The sequence below is a fragment of the Acomys russatus genome, chromosome 1 (assembly GCF_903995435.1).
Source record: "Acomys russatus chromosome 1, mAcoRus1.1, whole genome shotgun sequence".
NCBI lineage: Eukaryota > Metazoa > Chordata > Mammalia > Rodentia > Muridae > Acomys > Acomys russatus.
This window is the reverse complement of record NC_067137.1, coordinates 95732007-95751058: the sequence shown is the minus strand read 5'-3', so window position 1 is coordinate 95751058 and position 19052 is coordinate 95732007. Positions and strand designations below refer to the sequence as shown.

Below are 19052 nucleotides of genomic sequence, written 5' to 3'. Positions count from 1 at the left end.
TTAAAAATGCTATTACAGGCTGTTTAGGAGAAGTAAGCTATATAAATTAAGTGTTCATTGATCAACTCATGGTCATATCAATTACTAGTCTATTTTTATCACAAGGATATACATCTTAGGTGTAACAGATAGACATGATTCTATAATTAGATAAGGTCTTCAAAAACCTCAGAGACCTACAGAAGATGGCACTTAAAAAGGTTTTTATTATTTTAAAGATTCATTGACAATGAGACAGGTTAATGCCTGACAACACCCAGCCTACCTAAAAGAGGATGGTGAGCATCAAAGAACCTCCTTATGGAGATGACTTCAAATATGGCAAATAAGCCACTGGGCAAAAATGTCCTTGTTTCTACAACAGACAGAATTCTCCCTAAAAAAAGGGCAAGCTTGGATGGAGGCAGAGTGGACAACCAAACTCTGCCAAGACAGGGTAAGCAAGTCCTCAATAGTTCCTGCCTTACAAATATGTCTGCCAGATATATTTTGCCAGAAGGCTGAAGATGATGCTCCTACGTTATAGAGTTTTGGGTGACTGCTTAGGTAGCAAACTGCCTCTGTCATCTTCTCATTTGGGAAGCTACTAACCTACACTCCCTGTATACTCAGGTAATCAATTTTATTCCTTCTCAAGTCTCTGATGGGGTTGAAGACCAGATAGTTTAGTTTAACAATTAAGCTTAGTTGTTTAGGAGTTAAGACGTCTTTAGGTCTAAATAGTTTTAAGTTAGTAATGATAAGATAATGATAGATACTGGTTTACATTCAGAATTTTAGACGCACCAAGACAGGAAAGATGTTTTCTTCAATGTTGCCAAATACAAATAGCCAAAACACTAAGAATGTAACATTTTTTTTAGTTTTTTATTATTAATTTATTCTTGTTACATCTCAATGGTTATCCCATCCCTTGTGTCCTCCCATTCTTCCCTCCCTCCCCTTTTCCCCTTATTCTCCTCCCCTATGACTGTTCCTGAGGGGGATTACCTCCCCCTGTATATGCTTATAGGGTATTAAGTCTCTTCTCGGTAACCTGCTGTCCTTCCTCTGAGTGCCACCAGGTCTCCCCCTCCAGGGGACATGGTCAAATGTGAGGCACCAGAGTACGTGAGGAAGTCATATCCCACTCTCCACTCAAGTGTGGAGAATGTTCTGACCACTGGCTAGATCTGGGTAGGGGTTTAAAGTTTACTGCCTGTATTGTCCTTGGCTGGTGCCTTAGTTTGAGTGGGAGCCCTGGGCCCAAATCTGCCTATCATAATGTTCTACTTGTAGGTTTCTAGGACCCTCTGGATCCTTCTACTTTGCCATTCTCCCATGCTTCTCTCATCTAGAGTCCCAATAGGATGTCCTCCCCTCTGTCCCAGTTTCCTGGTAGAATGTAACATTTATGTAATTCCTGATTTTGTCATGGTTCTTCTTGCTATTGTTTTTATTGTATATATGTGTAATAATATAAAAGTATATGTAAAAAATAAAAATTAATAAAGAGTGGAAACACACCCACATGCACTCTTACACAAACCTACACCCACACCCTCAGAAGCAAGCTGCAGGAGAGGATAGCTCTGTGCTCAAAAGAATAATCACAAGCAGAGTGTGGTGGCACACGCCTGTAACCTCAGCACTCAGGAGGCAGAGGCAGTAGCTCTCTGAGTTCGAGACCAACCTGGTCTATAATGTAAGTTCCAGGACAGCCAGGGCTCCACAGAGAAACTCTGTCTTGAAACGAAAGAAAGGTGGGAAGGAAGGAAGGAAGGAAGGAAGGGAGGGAGGGAGGGAGGGAGGGAGGGAGAGAGGGAGGGTGGGTAGGCAGGCACACCACAAGACAATGGAAAGATTTGTTTTTTATGTACTGAAGAAGAGCATCAATCTAAAGCCAGGTGCAGTTGGCACACGCCTGTAATCCCACCACTCAGGGAGGCAGAAGCAGGCAGATCTCTGTGAGTTCGAGGTCAAAACCAAAACCAAAACCAAAAACTTAGAATTCTACTACTTATCAAATAAATCTTTCAAACAAAAACATTTGTAGAGAACCAGAATAGCAGAAATGGACAATTGTTGCCATCAGAACTGTGTGGGATTCATTAAATCCTGAAAGAAGTCCTTCAGATACAAACCTGATGGATGGATATGGAAAATGGCAATGTATGTATAAATGAAGACTTAAATTTCCTTATATAATAACCGACTCCTCCAGCAAAAATAACAAGGTGGGACTTACAGCAAAATGCCTACCAACAATAACACAAGACGGATGGAAGAGTAGAATGGTTATGAAGATCCCATAGCAAAATCGTACAGTATTTCGTGTATTGTCTTTTTGCTTGAGCTTGTCTTTCCTCTCTAACAGCTTCACGCATGTGCACAGCGCCGTGATTACGTCCACACTCCCTCTGTAACAGCTTCCCGCATGCGCACAGCGCCCTGTGATTACATCCACACTCCCTCTGTAACAGCTTCACGCATGCGCACAGCGCCCTGTGATTACGTCCGCATTCCCTCTGTAACAGCTTCACGCTTGTGCACAGCGCCCTGTGATTACGTCCACACTCCCTCTGTAACAACTTCACGCATGTACACAGCGCCCTGTGATTCCGTCCACACTCCCTCTGTAACAACTTCACGCATGTACACAGCGCCCTGTGATTCCGTCCACACTCCCTTCCCTCTTACCCTCCAGCCTTCCCCTCTGAAGCCCTTCCTCTTCCCAATGAGCATAAATTGGTTTTATTTTTATCAATATATTCCTTTTATTTTACGTGTGTTTTGCCTACATGTATGTATGCTCACCACACACATGTGTAGTGCCCACTGAGGTCAAAAGAGGGCACTGGGTCCCCCAGGACTGAAGCTATGGATAGCTGTGAACCACCATGTGGGCGCTGAGAATTGAACCTGGCTCCTCTGTAAGAGCAACAAGTGCTCTTAACCACAGAACAATTTCTTTAGCCCTAAGATGATTTTTTAAAAAGATAATATCAATAAACCTTTATGTAGAGTATTGTAAAAACAAAACAAAGTAAGACTTAAAAAAAAAAAAAAAAAAAAACAGAGGATAAAAAAGGAGACATTATATTGGGGAATTCTGGAGCTAGAGAAATGGCCCAACGGTTAAGAGCACTTACTGTTCTTCCACATGACCCCAGCTCGGTCCCTAACTCCCCCATCAGGCACCCTGCAGTCACCTGTCCTGTAACTCTAGCTATAGGAGGCAGACAGCCCCCCTTTGGCCTCTACAGGCACGGACATTCTCATGCACATACCCACAGAGAGACACACAAACACTTTTTTTTTTTAATTCTAAGGATCATAAGAAACTACTATGAACAATTACATGCCAACAAACTTAATGATCTAGAAGAAATGACTAAGCGCCTATGCACACGGAACATACTAGGATTTAATTATGAACAAACAAAAATCCAAACAGATGAATAAAACATGAAGAGTTTCAATTAGTAATAAAGTCTTCAGTTTGAGAAAGAAGAAGGCGAGTCCAGGACCTGGCTTCTTCACTTCTTCATATTAGTGTCTTCGCTAATGTCAGATGTCAAACAATTACCAAAAATTCAAGAGAAAAAAAAAATCAGAGAAAAAAAAAATACGTCTAAACACCTTCAACAAAGGAACAACCCATGGACACTCTAGGGGTTTTCTTCAAAACAGCCAAACATTGACATACCTGGTCCACAGTAGGAGAATGGATTAAAAAAAAAAAAAAACTGTGATATAGTCTCGCAATCAAACATTACCCAAGAATGAAGAATGGACTGCTTCATATGGCAACACACATGAAACTCAAAAATACTCTATTAAAAAAAAAAAAGCCAAGTGTGGATATTACCTACTATATGACTGCACATGTATAAATGCTCCTGGAAAAAACAGAGTGACAGAATGCTGCTCTGCTGACACCTGAGGCCTGGGATTACAGTGAAGGGTGACTGTCATGGGTCATAAAACACATATGGAAGTCTCCTATGTAATGGTTGTGGAGTAGTTAAATTGGTCTTTAATTTGCCAAACCTCACCATCAAAGTGCACACTTCAAATACAGGCATTGTATTGACTGCCTGGAAATTAGATCTGAGTGCTGAGCAGGAATGAACAATGCATTATTTAGGCACATTCAGTGAGGACAAACAAGTTTTCAAATCGAGATGATGAAAAAATATAAAAATAAAGCTGGGTGTGGTGGCGCATCCCTTTAATCTCAACGCTCGGCAGAGGCAGGTGGATCTCTGTGAGTTTGAGGACATCTTGTTCTATAGAGCAAGTTTCTGGGTGGCCACGGCTACATACACAGAGGAACCCTGAATGTAAAAAACAACAAAAAGAAAGAAAAGAAAAACAAAATTAAGGACAGGTGAATGGTTAGGAGGGAAACGGGATTAAAAATGGGGGTGGAGCCTCAATACACAGGCAGCCATTACCACTGATGGGCAGGCTCTGGGACTTGTTACTACTAGTGCTTTGTCTTCTTCCCCTCTCTCTGCAGTCTGAGTCTCAAGGAGCCCAGGAGGCCTCAGACTCACTAGGCAGCAAAGGGTGAACCTCCTGCCTCCACTTCCTGAGTCTGGAATTTACAAGCATGCAAAATTATGCCTGGTTTGCGGATTATCACTTTAAATAAAGTAAGAAAGGCAGCACCACGTTGGAAGCAATGACAATCGAGCTAACGCTATAAACCTGAGGTATAACTTTAGAAAAAAAAAAAAAAGGCAGTCACCTCACCCATATATTTCCCATGTCTCGGATGTAGGAAATATGCGAATAAATCCTCCTCTCCGATCATTCTCCTCCTTTACCCTCCGTAAAACTTTGATCTAAGTGGAGGAAGAGAGAACAGAGTAAGGTAGGAAACCTAAAATCTGCATGGCTATAAGTCAAAGGCAAGGTTACAAACAAAGAAAATGACAAAAGCTTGTGTGGAGGAATTAATAACTTAGGATGCTTCTGAGGAGAAATGTCTCCTATTAGATCTTTGTCCATTCAGAGCAAGACATGAATTTATCATGAGTATTATGAATCACTCACTAATTTGTACTGAGCCCTTTGTTAACCCACAAAGGCCTGAAATAAAATCATCTTTACCTCCTCCATTGAGAGACCAAGGACGGAACCGCCTAACTTCCCAGGTACCTTCTCCCGGGCTGAGGCCACAAGGTTTTTCATTTCTGCATCACTGGCAGAGAGTGGACGGGAGCGCTAAGAGGAGGAACAGCAAAGCAGAGCTGAGAGAGCAAACTCCATGACAGTTCCCACGCTCACTCCCTCAGCATCAGTACAGCTCAAACCTGCAGACACTCCAGTCTACAGCCCATTTAACCCAAAACCCCAGGAAACAGAGAAAGGCTAGTGAATTCAAGTCAAAGGAGAAACAGTAGAAAACTGCTTAAAGATCAGACACAAGCAGGAACAAGAGAGAGGCTGAGTCTCCTGAATTGCAGACTTAGTCTTGGTTTTAAGGTACATTCATTATTTTCAGGGCAAGGGAAAAAACAAAAGCAGCTCCACAGAAAGGAGAATGTGTATTTATTCCAGTAAGTAATTATATTCTCTTCAGCACTGGGAGAGGAGGTGGGAGACTAGAGACAAGAAAGCAAGGAATACATTTTGTATTCATGCCACACAAGAAAAAGCTGGGTGTTGTGGAATTTCTTAGAAACTGAAAGGAAATACTGAGAGCAGAATCATCAGTGAATTTAAGATGCAGCACTAGCGGAAGTGCTCGCACTGAGGCAGCACCGTGGCTGGATGAGGGCTGACTGCCCTGTGCTCTGAGGAGGCAGTCCCGAGGCCATGGTCATCACAGAGCAGCAGAAGCCTGAGGACCACACTCTCAGGGATTCTGAGGACCACACTCTCAGGGATTCTGAGGATACACAGCAGGAAAGCAGCGAGTGCCGGAATTCAAAAAGCCTGAAGTGTGAAAATACAGATGAAATGACTGGTACAAAATGACAGATAAAATGCCACGGAGGAAAAGGAAGAAGTAACTGAAGAACGATAGGCACAATTATCTTTCTAGATACCTGGAAGAAACTTCCATCAAGAGGCAGGCCAACAGTGAGCAACTAGTACTTGCACCATGGCTGTTAGTGGGTCTCCAAAATGAGGACCCAACTGATGGTATTTGGAAAGGGGGCCTTTCAGAGGCACTTAAGAGTTAGATGAAGTCATGAGCGTGGTGCCTTAGTCTAGTAGGATTAGTGCCAGAGAGCCAATGGGTATAAATAGATACGCTTTGAGTAGGTGATGGAAGGCCAGCCACCTGCAAGGTTAGGCCTAAAAAAGGAACTCTGCCTTGCTGGAATCTTGGGTTTGTTGGTTTGGTTGGTTGGTTTGTTTTAGTTTTCAACACAGGGTTTCTTTGTGTAGCCCTGGCTGTCTTGGAACCTGGCTCTATAGACCAAGCTGGCCTTGACTCACAGAGATCAGCCTGCCCCCGCCTCTCTGCGTCTCCTCTGCCTCTCTGCCTCCCCACCTCCCTGCGCCCCTGCCCCTGCCTGTCAGGGCTGGGATTAAAGGTGTGCACTACCACCGCCTGGCCTGGCATCTTGAGTCTTCAAGATCCCAGAGACTAGAACTGTAAGAAGTAAAATTTCTGTTAAAGTCACATGATGGTACAGTAGTATGGAACATAAGAAAACTAATTATGCACTCATCTGCAAAAGAAGCACAAGAATTATAAAACTAGGCTTTATCATAGGCAAAACCCCATAATACCTATATAATGAAAAATTATTAAATTAATATTTATTTGTCTAGCATTTACTGTGGTATCTTCAACATCTAGAAGTAAATCTATATATATCTGTTAAACAAGTGAGTGGTTGTGCTAGCATACAGCCCATATATTCAGAATTTAAAACTACAGAAAATTTTTGGGAAGCATTTTAATTCCCTTCAGTCTTTGGGAATTAATAGAATAGTAGTATGTGCTAGTTATGCTATCAACATGTGAAAGTGTGATTCAGATAAGAACATGTCAGTTTTGTGAGTCTTTAAAGTGTGATGATTATTTAGTAAAGAGGAACTGAAAAAGTAAATGAGTGGCTTGAGGACGTTTCTCTGTGTCCCCACACTACTTAGCGTCTGAGAAAACAAGCCAGCAAGCAAGCTCATCTAGCTCACCCGTGAGGGCATCACTCCACATAAAGCTGCTGGCAACGAGAACTGCAAAAGCATGGAGCTGTCATGTCTGGTGCTACCTAGGGTGTGTCTACTCAATGCTGGGGGCAGTCAGCAGGCAGAACCCACGACCTTGGTGTGTAACTTCTCTACCACTGAGTTACATGCCCAGGCCTTGGTTTCTCTGAGAGAGTATCTCAGACTAGCCTGAACTAGATCGATCCTCCTCCTGCCTCAGCCTTCCAAGCACTGACACTACATGTGTGTCACCATACCTTGCTGTTCAGGGTACTTAAAAGTCACCTCAAATAATAAAATGATACTCAAATGACAGCATGCAAATGAAGATGTCCACCTGATCTGTAGACTAGACAGACTGCTATGATTCCCAGAATGCATCACTGTCTAGGAACATAGGATAAGCCAGTACTAAGCAATGTTAGTGACCACTTCCAACTTTGCTTCTTTTTAGCCTGGTGGGCCCTAAATGTTGAGATAGTGTTCTTCTCAGCACTAATTAATGGTGCTCCTGTTAAACAATGACTTAGTAGCCTAAAGCTCTTTAAGTTTCTTTCTCTACAATCACTTTCAAGAGCTGCTTCCTACACTTCTGTGTACCCATGGTTCTTTTCTTACCTGAGAAACAGAAGCGGAGACAGAAACAGAGAGACAGAGAGAGACAGACAGACAGACAGACAGACAGACAGAGACACACACGGGGGTGGGGTGGGGGGAAACCAGAGTGATCTGTAAACGCATCACAAATATCAAATCAAGGCAGAGCTGGGGGCACAGTTGGTAAAGTGCTTGTCTAGCATGCAAAAGGCTGTAGGTTCAACCTATTTAAAAACAACAACAACAACCACCACCCTTCAAGGAAAACCATCCATGCTGTGATTTTAACCCACAGCCCTTCTGCTACACTGAGAGGTAGATATGGTAAATTACATACTCTAACAGGCCGACTGACTACCCAAAACTGAACAGAGAGGTCATCACTTTTGGGAGGTGACAAGGTACCCAGATGAATCTTAAACTGCCAACTTAGCACCTAGATAAGCAGTCTGCCATTAATCATGCACCAAACTCTTAAATGATCAGAAACACAACTTTGGATTTAGAATCTACTCAGAGAAGAAATGTTCTCGTATCTCTGCATTATGGTTTAAAGAGGAACCAAATGAGAATGCAAAATAGCCCAGACAAAGGAACTCGGGCCCCGACTCAAACAGTAAGAAGCACATACTGATTCCAAAATTTCTCTCTCAGCCTAGCAAAGGCCGGCAGAAACCTGACAAAATAGAGACTCAAAAAAAAAAAAAAAAAAAAAAAAAAAAAAAGGTGAATTACATAATTGAGGGGCAGAAAATATGAGACAAGGAGCAAATGTAAATAACAAGAACCTGCAGTTTCATATACAAAGTTTGGAACTCCACAATAAAGACAAAGGACACTAGGAACAGTTGAACTAACATGTGCTGTGACTGGCTACAGAGAACATAGAGATAAATGTTGAAAAAGTAAAATGAATTAATGCTATCAAACAGAAGAAATAAAAAAAGTCACATTATTATTAAATATGGGTAGACTAAACCAAATGATGGCTTCTAAAAGATGTACTGGTTCTTACAAGCAACTTTGAAAGTAAGACAAAAATACAATAAAAGTTAAGCAGGCTTATGTTACAAGGAAATCAGATGAGCTACCTAAAATCTGGAATAAATATAAATTAGCAGGTCTGATAGAATGTGTCTTGCTTTTAAGGGAACTGGCTTTAAAGCAAGAAAGAAAAGAGGAAAAGGAGGAGCAGAAAGGAGGAGAAGGAAGAGGAGGAGGAAGACAAGGAGGAGGAAGAGAGGGGGAGGAAGGAGGAGGAAGAGGAGGAAGAGGAAGACAAGGAGGAGGAAGACAAAAGAAGAGGAGGAGAGGGAGGAAGGAGGAAGAGGAAGAGAGGAGAAGGAAGAGGAGGAAGAGGAGGAGGAGAAAGATGAGGAGGAGGAACAGGAGGAAGAGGAAGAGGAGGAAAACCCACCACAACAAACTTAGTCCAATCACTTGCAATTATGTCTGAAAACCCTTGAAGCACTAAGGTAGCACTAGAAAACAGAAAAAATAAGAGAAGTGCCCATCTTCAAAACTGTGTGCTTAACTGCTGCCCAGTAAGGCTGACTCGGATGCCTAGAAAACAATAGACAAATGTGAATGACGCACATGTACTTGGAGTTTAATTGGCTCACAAAGCATGACAAAATGGAGACTGCTTTATTTATTTTATTACTTTCCCTCCCCACCCCTCCCAGAGACAGGGTTCCTCTGTGTAGCCCTGACTATAGGGCCTCACTTTGTAGACCAGGTTGGCCTCGAACTCACAGAGATCTGCCTGCCTCTGCCTCCCGAGTGCTGGGATTAAAAGCATGTGACACAACACCTGGCCTGCCTGCCTTATTTAGTTTAAATATGCTCTACAAGTTTGACTCTTAGAAAAAAAACTATGTATCATTTTTTTTAAAAGATGGCAAGGAGTACAGCAGATATAGGAAGGTTTTAATATTACTCTTTGGATTTTACAGAGGCATTGGAGAAAATTTAATACAATAATTATTATAAATTTTATTTCCAGTCAGGGAGTTATTGACATAATATAACAAATACAATATATGGCAAAAGTTTTAAAGTGTTAAAAATGTAACTAGAGTATCCCTTAAATGGCAGCAAATTAAGACATATGGATGAAACATTATTTAGAATCTTCACTAATGTCTGAAAAGAGAAGAAAATATAAAACATTTGTGGAAGATGACATATGTAGAAACTATAACTATGGGTTGATGAATATTAAAGTAATATCAGATCTACAAGACTCAGAACTCTGAAGGAAACTAGGCCTTCTGAGGGTAAACCATGTGGAGACACTAGTTTAAACATTCTCCAGTGTTTTATACTTTCTTTCTCACAAGAATTCCACACACGTACACATTCGTCCCAGAGGCTTCTGGAACCTCCCTGAGCTCTAGCAGCCCAGGTGCTGGCAGGGACTGACCTTGAGTCCAGGTCCCTCTCAGTCTGAAGTTCACTGCTTTCCATGGCACCACCACAACCACGCAGTCCATCTTATAGCAGATGAAAATTTCAACTACATTCAAGGGAGGAAATGGAGACGACAGAGTCAAAATGAAAAGGCACACAAAGAAAACTATACTAGAGAGTTTATAACCTGACAGCCACAGAGATGCCTACATACTCAGAAATGTCTGTCCTTCCCTCCCTCTCTTGATGTCTCTTCAGCTCTGATATGATATTTGGGAGACACTAAGGGCTTCATTTCTAGAAAACCAGTGGCAAAAAGATGTAAAATCAGAAAATTCAACATTTATAAAGCTGGCTCAATATTTGCATCATGTTTAATTGCAAGTTTAGATATATAACTGGAAAGAAGCCTTGCTCACCAGGACTACAAAAAACGAAAGCAAAACAACAACCACAAAACCCACAAGTAACGCACACGATGCAGGTACCTGTAAAGAAACTGAAAACAATACAAGGAAATCAAGATTGGAATTACATATAAAGACACCGACTGAACCAAACCAGAAGGCCATGTGATGTTCGCCAAGCTCTTGAGAAATCACGAGAATTAGTTCAAGGGCTATTTAGAGTATAAGCTCTTTGGTTGGTTGGTTGGTTGGTTGGTTGGTTGGTTGGTTGGTTAGTTGGTTTAGGGGTTTTTCTACAAACAGCAAATAGCAGACAATTACTAAATATGAAACGCTACATCCTGCAGCTTTAAATTCTACCATCAGGACACCGATACACATTGTAGAACTATATGAAGCAGTTATCAAGCAGGACACTCAACACCCTGAGGGCTTCTCTTCACATATAAATCACTTTACTGGAAGCCAACATCCAGGCTTCCAGCTTACCACTAACTGCACCAGAAAAGAGAGCTGTAGAGGGATACCTGCTGCAGAGCTTCCTGCTGGGCACCAACTGGACTGACACCAATGAACTCCAATTTACCTCACTGCAGGGAAATGGGGCCAGAGCCTCAAACTGAGAAACACACAATAAAATGGCAGCCCATTTGAAAACTTCCTATAGGGACAAGTAAAGGTGCAAAGCTTGACCCATTTGTCCATTGTCTAATTACAGCAGGTTCCTAAATTCAGTCACAAATTGCTACATATACCAAGTATCATCTCTGAAATAAACACACATAAGTTCAACATTCAATGTAACAAAAGTGTAGTGCAGTGCTAGGAGTGATATGCTTCCTAAGATACCAAACAGACAAAACTCCCCCTGGATTGTAATAATTTTGTTCCAGAATATTTTGGTCAAAATGATGGATAAGCTCTCTCCATTATTTCAACCTAACTGCCTTTATCACAACTTAATCCCTTCAGGAACTGAGGTGTTCTCAGATATTGGTGCACTTCTTTGCACAAATGGTACACAATATACATACCATGAAAGCCCAAAGCTAAAAGACTTTCTGTTTGAGAAATGGGAATAAAATTAAGTCAAGTCTCCAAATGAGCCAGAACTTACCTGTGTGATTTTTGATGACTGAACCTAGGCAGACACTGGATGCTATAAGAGACAAAAAATGGAATAAAGCCTTACCTTCTCCTAACAGGCCTATGGCTCTCATCTCCTGGATCTAAGATATTAAAAAGCACAGACCATATGCAAGAGTCTTGCTCTTGAGCCTGGCATGGCAGCACAGGCCTTTAGTCTCAACACTTTTGGAGGCAGAGGCAGGTGAATCTCTTTGAGTTCGAGGCCAACCTGGTCTACAAAAGTGAGTTCAGGACTGCCAGGGTTACAGAGAAACCCTGTCTTGAAAAACAAAAAGGAGTCCTGCCTTTGATCGAAAAGCGAGAGCAGTTTTCTTAAACATTGCTTTCTTGCTACTCTTTGGTTTTCAACTTCACCTTTTCACTCTATCAGACGCTGAAGTGAACCAGCCTGCCCAGCAATCCTACCTTACACAGTACAAAGAGCTCCTCCACAGGACTTTATACATGATATCCTGAGGCTGACATTGGACCACTGTACCACTGGTAAACAGAAAAAACACCAAGTTGATTTTTGGTGATTTGCCAATAAAAGCTAATCAGCAAGTTAAGAAAAGGGATTCATCCCTTTAAGATTGGAATGCTGGTATCCCTAGAAGAAAAGCCTGGAAGAGGTCACATCAGAAGTGTCAGAAGTAGTCACAGCTCTACGTCTGCAGCTCCTTCCAGGGATGCTTGCAGGGAACAATTAGCACAGGAATGCAACTGCCTATGCTTCCACACTAAGGCCAGGTTAATAATTCTCTACATTTTCCTATTAAAATTACAGAGATCCCTTTGATCTGTGATAATACTCTGAGCACATATGACTCTGATGTAATTCTAATTTGCGGCACTAGCTCTTTAATACAGTACACCCTGTTCCACAGCACCCCCGCCCCGCCAGGGAATCACCCCAGAGCAGGGCTCACAAATGGAGAGCCATGGATCCACTCCAGCTCAAAGACACGTTACGTTTGGCTTGCAGTGGTTTGGTTTTGTTTTCAATGAGCTAGTTGCCAATATTTTTTAAAAAACAAGCAAACAAAAACCATTTCTGCTTTCTCTGGACAACAGGAGGCTCTTAGCCCCACTGACCCACACTGGAGCGTGGCAGTGACCAACTAGACCACACTCATCAGTCTGTCGCCTGTTCGCTAGGCTTTGGGCAGCCTGTCACATCACTGTGCTGTGCCTGCCCTTACTGTCTTTCTTCACATTATCTGCCTGCAGACCTGTTCAAATGTGAAGGTATCTGAGACAGCACCACTCTAAAAGAGATCAGTGAGCAGATGGACAAAGAGGAAGAATGGAAGAAGAGAGTCTAGATGAAGGAAGAATGGAGGGATGAAGTAGAGGAAAGATGATGGAAAGAAGTGGAGGGGAAGAGAGAAAGAAGGAGAGGAGAAGCACAGGACAATTTAAAAGCCATAATCAATGAGTACAAAACAAGTGCAATGAAAAACAAGGAAACTGTGGTAAAATGACAGTGGAGGTCCTGAAAGTTAGTTTGGACCACAAGAAATGGCTCCGAAGCCTTAGTAGGCAGGGAATCAAGCCAGACAGGCAGAGAAGACAGGTAGAGCCTCTTTAGAAAGAAGAAACACTAAGCAGCATTACTGAGACACAGACTGATGAGGCGACCAACTGAGCAGACCCCAAACCACATGGTGCCCCTGACTAGCTTCTCTGGGTACTTATTTTGGCTTTGAGCAGAGCTCATCACCACTGAGGGTCGGCTGGAAGAGGAGAGAAGGTACACTGTTTCAGTGGAGCATCTTTATAAGACGAGTGCTATTAGAAAATGCCTTGTCATGCTTAAGAATTAGCAGGCTCCCCTCTGCTTTCTTTATGAGCATGTCAATCTGAGGGGAGAAGTGGCTGAGTTTGAAAGAGAGGAGGAGAAGCAATGAGAAGAGCAGAGTCACCATTAGCCCAGGCAGTGAGTTTGTTCGGAAGCTGCTGGCCACTGCTGAGCACATCCCCATTCCTCCTGCCCTAAGTGACCTCACAGGCGCAGTGCTTCAGCCCCTCACTTTCCTCAGCTGCTGCTCCCCAGTAAGCCTTGTCTGGGCCTCCAGCTTCTGAATTTGCTTACCTGAGGTTTCTGAAAAGGGTTCCGCCTGGAAGACTCAAAGGTGGGATAAACTGACCGGTTGGATGCCCGCTGGGCAGGATCTTGGCACACAAATCCTGAAGGAGGATTGAGCAGTGTTAGGAGCTATCCTTTTCTAAGACATCAGCATGTTTGGTTTGGTTCAAGCACCTTTAGATTCATGCCAAAGAGGACGATGCTGACAGAGGAGCTACACGTAACCCTGACTGACAGAGATGTGGCATTCTGATGAGTCTCAAACAAATGAGCAAACCATCTTTTTGAAACACATAGCTGTTCATACCAGTCTGTTTGTTGGTGTGTTTTAAAGTAGCTTTCCTGGGGGGCTGACTAGAAAAATATAATAGCAAGTGTATTGTGTTCTGTTACCTACTGGGAATACAGAAGACGGCCTACTGCTAATCTTTGCATTGGGCTTTATGACTGATTATTTACAGCTTAAGAAACTCTATTTCCACTAGTTTCACTTCTTTCATAAGAAGAACTAGATTCTCAAACAAAAAGAAGAGAGTAGCTAAGTTTTACAACATCTGCTGGTACAAGGGTTCATATCAAATGCATTTCACTGTGTCTTTTGGGGGGAAATTAAAAAACCCAATAATAAATCCACGTCATACCCACCTGACTGCCCATCTCCACTTCAAAGTTCTGGCTTATCTACTTAAAAGAGGATTTCTTCCTAGGGCTGCTTTGGCTATAACACTGCAGAAGGGATCATGTTGAAACCAGGAGAGACTGTATAGGAGAAATAGAGCTGGTCTCCTTTGTAACAGGGTTTCTCCAGCGGCTCTCTGCAGCTCTTGCTTAATTCCCTGCCTCAGCTCACAATCCCAATGCCCCAGGTCTCAGCCTTAGTTGTGGTTCAGCCCCAGGACAGGATGGAGCCAGGGGGAGTAGAGACATATAAACACTTCCCTGAAAATATAATTTTTTAGTACAAAACATTCAGCATGGTTTAGGAACTGCCAGTTGGCAGCACCTACAGAGCCTGGCAGATGGAAGCTCTGGTTAATTTTCTGTGAGAGCCCAGTGCAGCACACACTGCTACTCACCTACAACAGTGAACATATCTGAGATCATACTGGCTTTAATCTTTAGGTCCAGAGGAGCATCACTAGGGAACAGAGAAAGAAAAGAGCAATTGAACGCTGTAGGTTAAGGGAAGAGCTTGCCACAGGTCCCACTACAGCAAAGCTTCCAGACAGCAGAGAAGGGACATACAGTACATCACATCCACAGGAAAGGGGAGAGAAATCTGGGTGGAAAGTAAGAGAAACATAAGCCGTGTGCTAATAAACCCGTCCTCTGTAAGGCATGCCCAGCACCAACACACCAACTCCCTGCCATGGAATCTTTTACTCCAGATCTTGTGCAATTCAAGTTTTGAGCAAACTGGAGTTATTGCTTCCCTATCACGGTGCGGTTTCAGGGCTCGGACTGTCACTGCTCACATACTTTTATGAGTGTCCTCCATTTGAATTATGTCTTAGTACTTCATCACATTCACAAGACAAGACATTCTGGCCACCTGGCAATTTTTCGAAGTTTTCATTTTCTGTGCTAACTCAATCTCCTTAAGCTTGCAGGTTTATAAATAGGGCAAAAGATCCAAGCAAGCCCTACCAACAGCTCACCATACTAGGAAGCAGGAGCCTATATGGACATTGAAACAGTGAACCAAAAACAAGAGGCCTTCGTGTGGAGCGGCCTACCCTGGAGCTTAGGTGCTCTTCTCCTCCTCGAGCCACACTCCTCTTGCTGTTGGCCCCACTGTGGCCCTCCTGGGATGTTTAACATTGGCCCCTGTACTTCAGTGGGCAATGCATAAAGGGTTGACCTGACGAAGTGCAGTGCTAACAGCTGAAGGCACCACCCAGCTGCACACCTCACACCTGAGGTGAGCCAAGTCCCCACTGCACCAAGTAGACAACATGTCTTTATTGCAGGACTTGGCATTCTGCCAATCTCTCTCATCCTTAAAAGCTCAGCAGCTGGGTGGTCTCTGGCAGAAACCTCTAGGGCCCTCTGTTTTGAAAAGCACATAGCTGATAGAAATTCTGTTGCTGCGAACATAAGCAGCGTCTTTTTTTGGTATTTAAAATGTATACTTCCCTTTTACATAACAGATCTTATTTTACTTTATTCAAATCTAAGATTGCATCAAGCCACAGAACTGAGCAAAAATACCACTCTACAGTGTCTTAGCCCCGTTTTACATTGCTATAGTACATGCACACTCCTCTGGGTAAGTCCATGGAGCAATGGCAGTGCAACATCTGAGGGTATGTCTGTAGCCGAACTCCTACACAGCTGGGGGATGCAGGGAGGGCTAAGAAGGATAAAATCTGTACAGCAGAGTCTGACTACAGCAAGATGCTCCGCTGAGGGATGGTCATGGACTCAATGGTAAAGTGTCCATCTTCCTCAAGTATAATTTACTTAGTAGGGAAAAAAAAAAAAAAAAAAAAAAAAAAAAAAAGACCAAAAACCTGGCTTGGATGAAGAAGTAGCTGGTGCTGGTGCTGGTTATAATTTGGTCTGCTCAGGCTGTTGTAGCTTCAATGCTACAGAGGAGTGTACAGCTCAGTGGGTGGAAATCCCAACCCTGCTGTTAGTGCACAGAGGGGCAATGAAGAAGTTAAGTACTTGACATTATTTTCATATTCACGTTCTCTAATGAGTAGTAAAATCTGTTCAACTCTGTTTGTAGTTTGGGATGTCTGTCAGAAATTTTTCTCAAGGCTACTGCTCTTTGCAGTGTAAAGAAGTAACTTGTTTGTGTTTCAAGTGGTTTAGTAATGCAAGTAAGATGAAATAATAGACTTTAAAAATAATAGAGTTGGGAGGGAGGAACGGGAGGATACAAGGGATGCGATAACAATTGAGATGTAATCTGAATAAATTAATTAAATTTTAAAAAATGAGTTTTCTTACATGTTACCCAAAGTAAAATGACATAATTAAAAAAAAAATAGACTTATCACTTTAAAAATGCTAAAAATCAAAGTAAGAACTATCTTTGAAAAGCCAAATAAATGACAAACATGTACTGTAAACCGGCTGGCAAGCTAGGGGTCCCTGACTCCCATGGGGGTGATGACATACCATAAACCATCTAAATTTTAAAAGTCTAGTCATCACTGTGTAAAAGAAAAGTCTTTTACCACAAGAGAAAAAAATAACCCCCTCCAACAAAAAAAAACACAGAACATATTTCAGTATCAGGTGCAGGTTCGTCTTTTTTGGTTGACAGAACTGACTTACCAGGCCAAAGAAGGAGAGAGATTCACTTCGAGCAACCATGGCTTCAGTGTATTATCTATGAGCACATCAAAGCCATACAGTTCTGAAAATACAACACAACATGCAAGATCATTTTCCACGTGAAGAGCACATGAAGCCATTCAACTCCTGTCTGAGGCCTGGAAACTCACTGAGCATAAGCGGTAAGCAAAGAAGCTGAAGGTCCAGAAAAGCTGGCTTCCTTCAAAGGATAGCTAGAGGAAAACCCTGAAGCCCAACAGGCTATTGCTACTGCTGAGTTCTACACAGTGACACTTAACACACACAACCCCACGAAAGCGAGGGGAGGAATAAAGCAAGAACATCTGTCACCAAAGCCACATTAGGCGTGCTCTGCCTTGGCCTCCTCTACCACCTTCCACCACAATATGAAAACCGAAATGTCTGTGGAAGGCACAGCTCCACGACTCTTCTGTCACCTTTTCTTGCTTCTGCCACCCAGCTCCAAAGACTTCCAAATATAAAGTATACTTGCTCATGCCCCTCTCCTGTAGGTTCAATTTCCTTCTGAAGATGAAGGCAAAGTGTTCAGCCTGATACAGAGGACACGGGCAAGCGGGGAAGCAGGCTGTGGCCAGCTGCCTTGTACCACTAGTATTACTCAAGAAAAGAAAGGGCCAAAGATCGACTCTCCATGAATTCTGGATCCTTTGTTGATTTTTCTTCCTCCACCTCCCCAACTATGGCAAGAAACAAGCTAATACCCAAATGCATCTCTTCTCCTAGAATCTCCAGTTTTAATGTAAAGTTTCAGAGATGGCTGCTGAGATCCATGCAACAGGAGTCACACAGTCCTCAGCATCCACATTCTAAAGTGGGAGTTCTACCCACTCCCAGCATCATCCCAAGTGTCACTCAACCAAACCCTCCCTTGCATCTCTTCTCCAAGAGAAAACCCGCTATCTCAGAACTCACACAAAGAAAACAATCAGGGGTTTTCTAGAAATGTATTCTGGCACAAACTTCCTTGTTTCAAGAGGATATTTTTTACTCTCTGATCTTTTTAAAAAACTAGAAATATATACTCTAAAACACAGAAGTCCAAAGCTAGAATGCAGCACCAAGAAACCCAGGACAGGCTCTAACGGCCCAGCAGCCAGTCTGGCCCCTACCGTGGCGTGGTGCTGTCACCTGAATGTAAGACACATCCTCCAGGCTCTCTTATTCTTTCCAATTGTCAGTGCCAGTAACTGAATATTCAGCAATAGGCTATGGCCTATTTCAATAGACATGCACCTCTTTTTTATTTGTTTGCTTAAGGTAGGCCTTGTGAAACCCAGGCCAACCACTACTCATGATCCTCCTGCCTCAGCTCCCGGGTATACTGTCACACTTATCTAGACCTGGACATGCTACTGTTTTCATGAATATGTCAGCTTCCATAGCATCTAATTATATAGGATTCCATTTAATTTGCAAAACAAATTTAAAAAACAATAAAAGTTTAGGGCTGCACACATTTTCATGTAACTATATAAATCTTACTTTAAGAGGTAAAGAAAAGGAAGCACCTTCAACTGGCTCCCTTTGGTAACAAATTCAGGCTTTTACAGGCGCGGCATCTTCTTAATAGCTTGCCTAGTCTTCAACAACAACACTAATCCTCTCCTTAATCAGAGAAAAAGGTTTTGCCATATAGCTCTAAGTAAGATACTTAAAAGGAAAAACCTGAGCAGTTATGTTGGCATACATCTGCAATCACAGTATCTGGGAGGATGAGGCACAAAGATCATGAGTTGAATGTGGGTTTGGGCTACACCTCAAGATAAAAAAAGGAAGAAGGAAGGAGGGAGGAACAGAGGGAGGGAGAAGAGAAAAGGACAGAGAAAGTGAATGAGAGAATGAAGGGAAAGGGGAGGGAGGGAGGAGGCAATATACAATCTAGACGTTCTATAACATTATATAAGACACGCTATCCCGAGATGAGAAAATAC

General features: G+C 42.6%; 1 protein-coding gene across 1 annotated transcript in view; it reads right to left on the bottom strand.

The window, feature by feature from the left end:
• Window positions 1–19052, bottom strand: part of Ttll5 (tubulin tyrosine ligase like 5) — a 249816-nt gene that overhangs the window by 170415 nt on the left and 60349 nt on the right. Inside the window, exons 13-17 of the mRNA XM_051149557.1 lie at window positions 17080–17161; window positions 14868–14929; window positions 13798–13892; window positions 5101–5214; window positions 4741–4832 (exon numbers count right to left, since the gene is read on the bottom strand). Of these exons, the coding sequence (XP_051005514.1) occupies window positions 4741–4832; window positions 5101–5214; window positions 13798–13892; window positions 14868–14929; window positions 17080–17161 (445 nt within the window). The remainder of the gene's footprint in view (window positions 1–4740; window positions 4833–5100; window positions 5215–13797; window positions 13893–14867; window positions 14930–17079; window positions 17162–19052) is intronic.